This window comes from Limulus polyphemus, unplaced genomic scaffold (genome assembly GCF_000517525.1).
Source record: "Limulus polyphemus unplaced genomic scaffold, Limulus_polyphemus-2.1.2 Scaffold5291, whole genome shotgun sequence".
Classification (NCBI taxonomy): domain Eukaryota; kingdom Metazoa; phylum Arthropoda; class Merostomata; order Xiphosura; family Limulidae; genus Limulus; species Limulus polyphemus.
In genome coordinates this window covers 31,960-36,640 of record NW_013670901.1, presented here as the reverse complement: position 1 = coordinate 36,640, position 4,681 = coordinate 31,960, and the positions used below count along the sequence as shown (strand labels likewise).

At 31.8% G+C, this 4,681-nt stretch overlaps 1 protein-coding gene across 1 annotated transcript in view; it reads right to left on the bottom strand.

Moving 5' to 3' along the window:
• LOC106472384 (corticotropin-releasing factor receptor 2-like) overlaps positions 1-4,681 on the bottom strand; it is a 44,849-nt gene that overhangs the window by 9,419 nt on the left and 30,749 nt on the right. The window contains exon 4 of the mRNA XM_013933028.2: positions 3,930-4,086. Coding sequence (XP_013788482.1) covers positions 3,930-4,086 — 157 coding nt within the window. The remainder of the gene's footprint in view (positions 1-3,929; positions 4,087-4,681) is intronic.

The window sequence follows — 4,681 nt, the reverse complement described above, 5'->3', positions numbered from 1 at the left end:
TTATATTTCCATGTTTTATATGTCCATGTGTTATATTTGCGTGTGTTATATTTGCATGTGTTATATTTCCATGTTTTATATGTCCATGTGTTATTTTTGCGTGTGTTATATTTGCATGTGTTATATTTCCATGTTTTATATGTCCATGTGTTATATTTGCGTGTGTTATATGTCCATGTGTTATATTTCCATGTTTTATATGTCCATGTGTTATATTTCCATGTTTTATATGTCCATGTGCTATATTTGCGTGTGTTATATTTGCATGTGTTATATTTCCATGTTTTATATGTACATGTGTTATATTTGCGTGTGTTATATTTCCATGTTTTATATGTCCATGTGTTATATTTGCGTGTGTTATATTTGCATGTATTATATTTGCATGTTTTATATGTCCATGTGCTATATTTGCGTGTGTTATATTTGCATGTGTTATATGTCCATGTGTTATATTTGCATGTGTTATATTTGCATGTGTTATATTTCCATGTTTATATGTCCATGTGTTATATTTCCATGTGTTATATTTCCATGTTTTATATGTACATGTGTTATATTTGCATGTGGAGAGGGATTTGGATAGAACGATTTTTCTTCAAATGAACAACGGAGACAGTCAGGCGGTAGGATAGGTTGTAGGAAACATCACATGCCAGTATATTAATTAGAACGACTATGTGGTAGATTTTAAACGGTTTTTCACTATAAGGTATACTATACTTTAAAGTGTTTAAGAAAGAGTCAGACTGTGAATGAAACATTAGTAAATATCAGCGTTACTACAAACAACAGTTATAGCGACTAATTAAAGAACTGAGGATGATAGTTGACTAGGTATAAACACAATAAACGCTAGAAACCGGGTTTCGATACCCGTGGTGGGCAGAGCACATATAGCCCATTGTGTAGCTTTGTGCTTATCTTCAAACAAACAATAAATATATATATATTTAATTATTTGTATTACAGAACAAAAATAAATAAGCATTAAAAATAATGAATTCCATGTCCCTTCCATTTATAAAATGTAAAATTAAACCAGAACGTTTCAACCGAAAATATCTAAAAGTGAAATAAATCTATTATGTTATTATTTGTTAAATTTATTTTTAAACGAGGCCCGAATTTCCAACGTTTACACCCATTTTCAGTTTATTATACAAAGTTTCTTCACTTTAGAATAAAAAAAAATCTTAAACTTATTTACCCACTTTTACTCCATGTATGTTCCCTATTTTTCTGGAAATATTTTTCCAACAGTTTAAATGAATATTATGTTAATTTCATGTTAAATATTCAAAACCAAGTGTAAATAATATTAATCATAGAAGTAGCTTACTTACAACATCAACGTATGATAAGTGCTGTGACTCCAGAACTCTTGGGAACGAGATTATGATAAGTAAAATTGAATGAATAATGAGAGCCACCACCAGGTTTCGGTGAACTCGAAGTCTTGAACACTGAAGAGACCTGGTTGTTTATAAGAATTTTATTACACACAGTTTAATTAAACACTGTTTTATTTTCAACAATTCCTTGATGTGGAATTCATAGAAACAAACAAAAAGAAAAAGAAAACTGGTCAAGATAGCTGATTCACGGACCAACACAAATTCAAAAACAAAAAATAACACGTTAAAATAAAACCTTTTCGACATTTCTGGCTTTCCATATTTGTTTTGAATGTATCTTTTATTTAGATGTTATTAATATTTATTGTACTGTTATTTCTTTTCAAGGAAAATATCTGGCCAATAGCTATTTGACTCTGCTAAAGTTCCCTCTGGCGACGAATACTTCAGACAAAGGTTTTATCTAGTATTTTGGTAAAACGTTAACACGAATAAATTTTCTCTAATCTTTAAACTCGAATAGTTCCATGGATGAATAGCAAGTCGACTATATTGAAGATTCCTCTGGCGGCAAAACTTGCAAACACAATTTCTATCTAATATTTCGGTAAAAGTTAATACCAATTCATTTAGTTTAAATTTTATAGCTGAATAACTCCACTGACATAAACATATTCTCAAATAAAAGTCATATATATATTCTCAAATAACAATGATAAACAACAAATGAATCAAGCAACTAAGTTATGTAGTGATCGAAAGTAACAATAAAACATACAAGTAAATATTAATAGATGTAACTGATTGTTTTACTTCAAATTTTGTATTTGATCCAAATATATTTTCGTCTAACAAATTCTTTATTTAAGTTTTCATGTGGGTGAAAATGGTCAATTTTAACTAGAACGTATCTAGATGTGTGATAGGTGAAAGTGGTCAACTCTAAATTCATCATTTCTCCTCTATATGAGCAACAAATTATTCAGAGGTAAGTAGGCTGAAGGTTAAAATAGCACTATATATATGAAAATATTCGTGTGTTTTTAGAACTTTTTCTTTATCGTCGAGCGTGTTCCTGTTTATGGCCATGGTTAGGCCTAACAACACAGTTTATACCAAAGCAAGCTATTGTGAAGAAACAAACTTTCCAGAACTGTTAAAGGAGACCAAAACTACAAACGTCTGTTGTTGTGGCTCCACTTTCTTAGGCCATTCTTCTTGTGAAAATTACCATTGCTTTTCCAGCTATGAATAGAAGCTTTTGAGGCTTCGCCAACTTAAATTTATTATTTAGTCATCATGTAACGGAACGAAAATGCTCAGCTTTATTGTAATGGCTTTTTTGGATCAAAGGGTTCTCTATCGTAATTATAGCTTTCACTTTGTGGTTGAGATCATTGCCTCTAATTGCGTTGAGGCGTGGTTAGTTTAACAATCTCGCTATACGAATATCATCTTATAAAAGGATGGTGTTATATAATTATTCAGTCTTAATTTGACGTTAATGACCTTGCGCTGCCGAAAGGTCTGGAAATTGCCGTGAAAATATATAGGTGCTATGCTTGTTACCCGTATTGCCACGGCTCACACATACACATCACTGCATCAACATATGCGATCGTTCTTATTAAGTGTGATCGAATATCTGGTTGAATAGACGCTGAGATGTATGTGAAAAGATAAACACGCATTTAATTCAATTATTAAACCATACTTAAAGTGTCGATAAGTTATATACATGACTTGACCAAAATCAAATTTATCTGTTTATCTATGTATAAAAACTACTATTGTTTGAAGGACCAACTTACTTGAAATAGCAGAAAATGAACAAAGTTATGAACAGAGACACTAGCGACATCAAGGAGCATAAGAACAATATATATGTTACAGCCGTTTGACTGTAGGAGAAATCCTGTAAGAAAAGAAATATTTCAGTTATTCAGATATAACACATGCAAATATAACACATGGACATATAAAACATGGAAATATAACAGAAATACTGTGCTACATAGCAGACTATATTGTAATACTAGTCCTGTAAATATTATAATGTAGTACTATTCCTGTATAGACTATAATGTAGTACTAGTCCTGTATAAACTATAATGTAGTACTAGTCCTGCATAGACTATAATGTAGTACTAGTCCTGTAGATTATAATGTAGTACTAGTCCTGTAAATATTATAATGTAGTACTAGTCCTGTAAATATTATAATGTAGTACTAGTCCTGTATAGACTATACTGTAGTACTAGTCCTGTATAGACTATAATGTAGTACTCTTGTATTTGTTGATGATAAACAAGTTAGTTTTTAGAATATACCCCCCCCCCCCTCCCTATGTGAGAAGAATTAGATAAAACGGCCCCCACTCTTGTATTTGTTGATAATAAACAAGTTGTTAGTTTTGGAATGTACCACACCCTCTCCCCCTACGTGAAGAGAGTTAGATAAAACGGCCCCCACTTTTGGTGTATAAAATGGTAGATATTTATAAGAGTTTAAGACTCACCTCATTGGTTTATAGACAAGTTAGAATATATATTACTCTGTGACACCACTCACCCCAACCAATGAAATGATAGAGTTTGAAAGGTGCATCCTTATTGAATATAGAGATGGTGATCCGACTGTGTAGAAGAAGTCCTTCCACAAACATCCAATTAATGCTAGCCATGGCAGCGTACATCTTGAGTGTCAGTATTGACTTACAGAGCCAGTCCTGTAGAAATCCACCAATTATCCACAGTTATTATAAAAGTAATTAATCAATGTTTCTTCGTACACAAGGCTGTACAATGGACTATCTGTGAAGGGAGATTGAACACGAAATCTTCAAGCCCACTAATAAGAAAATAATAAAGACTTTTTTTTTGAAGTGTATCATAACTCGTCAGAAATACTGTGCTACATAGCATGGAGAAGGATTATCTCGTCAAGTCCTGTATAGACTATACTGTAGTACTAGTCCTGTATAAGTACTACATTATAGTCTATACAGGACTAGTACTACATTATAGTCTATACAGGACTAGTACTACAGTATAGTCTATACAGGACTAGTACTACAGTATAGTCTATACAAGACTAATACTACAGTATAGTCTATACAGGACTAATACTACAGTATAGTCTATACAGGACTAGTACTACATTATAGTCTGTAAAGGACTAGTAGTACAGTATAGTCTATACAGTATTAGTACTACATTATAGTCTATACAGTATTAGTACTACATTATAGTCTATACAGGACTAGTACTACAGTATAATATTTACAGGACTAGTACTACATTATAGTCTATACAGGACTAGTA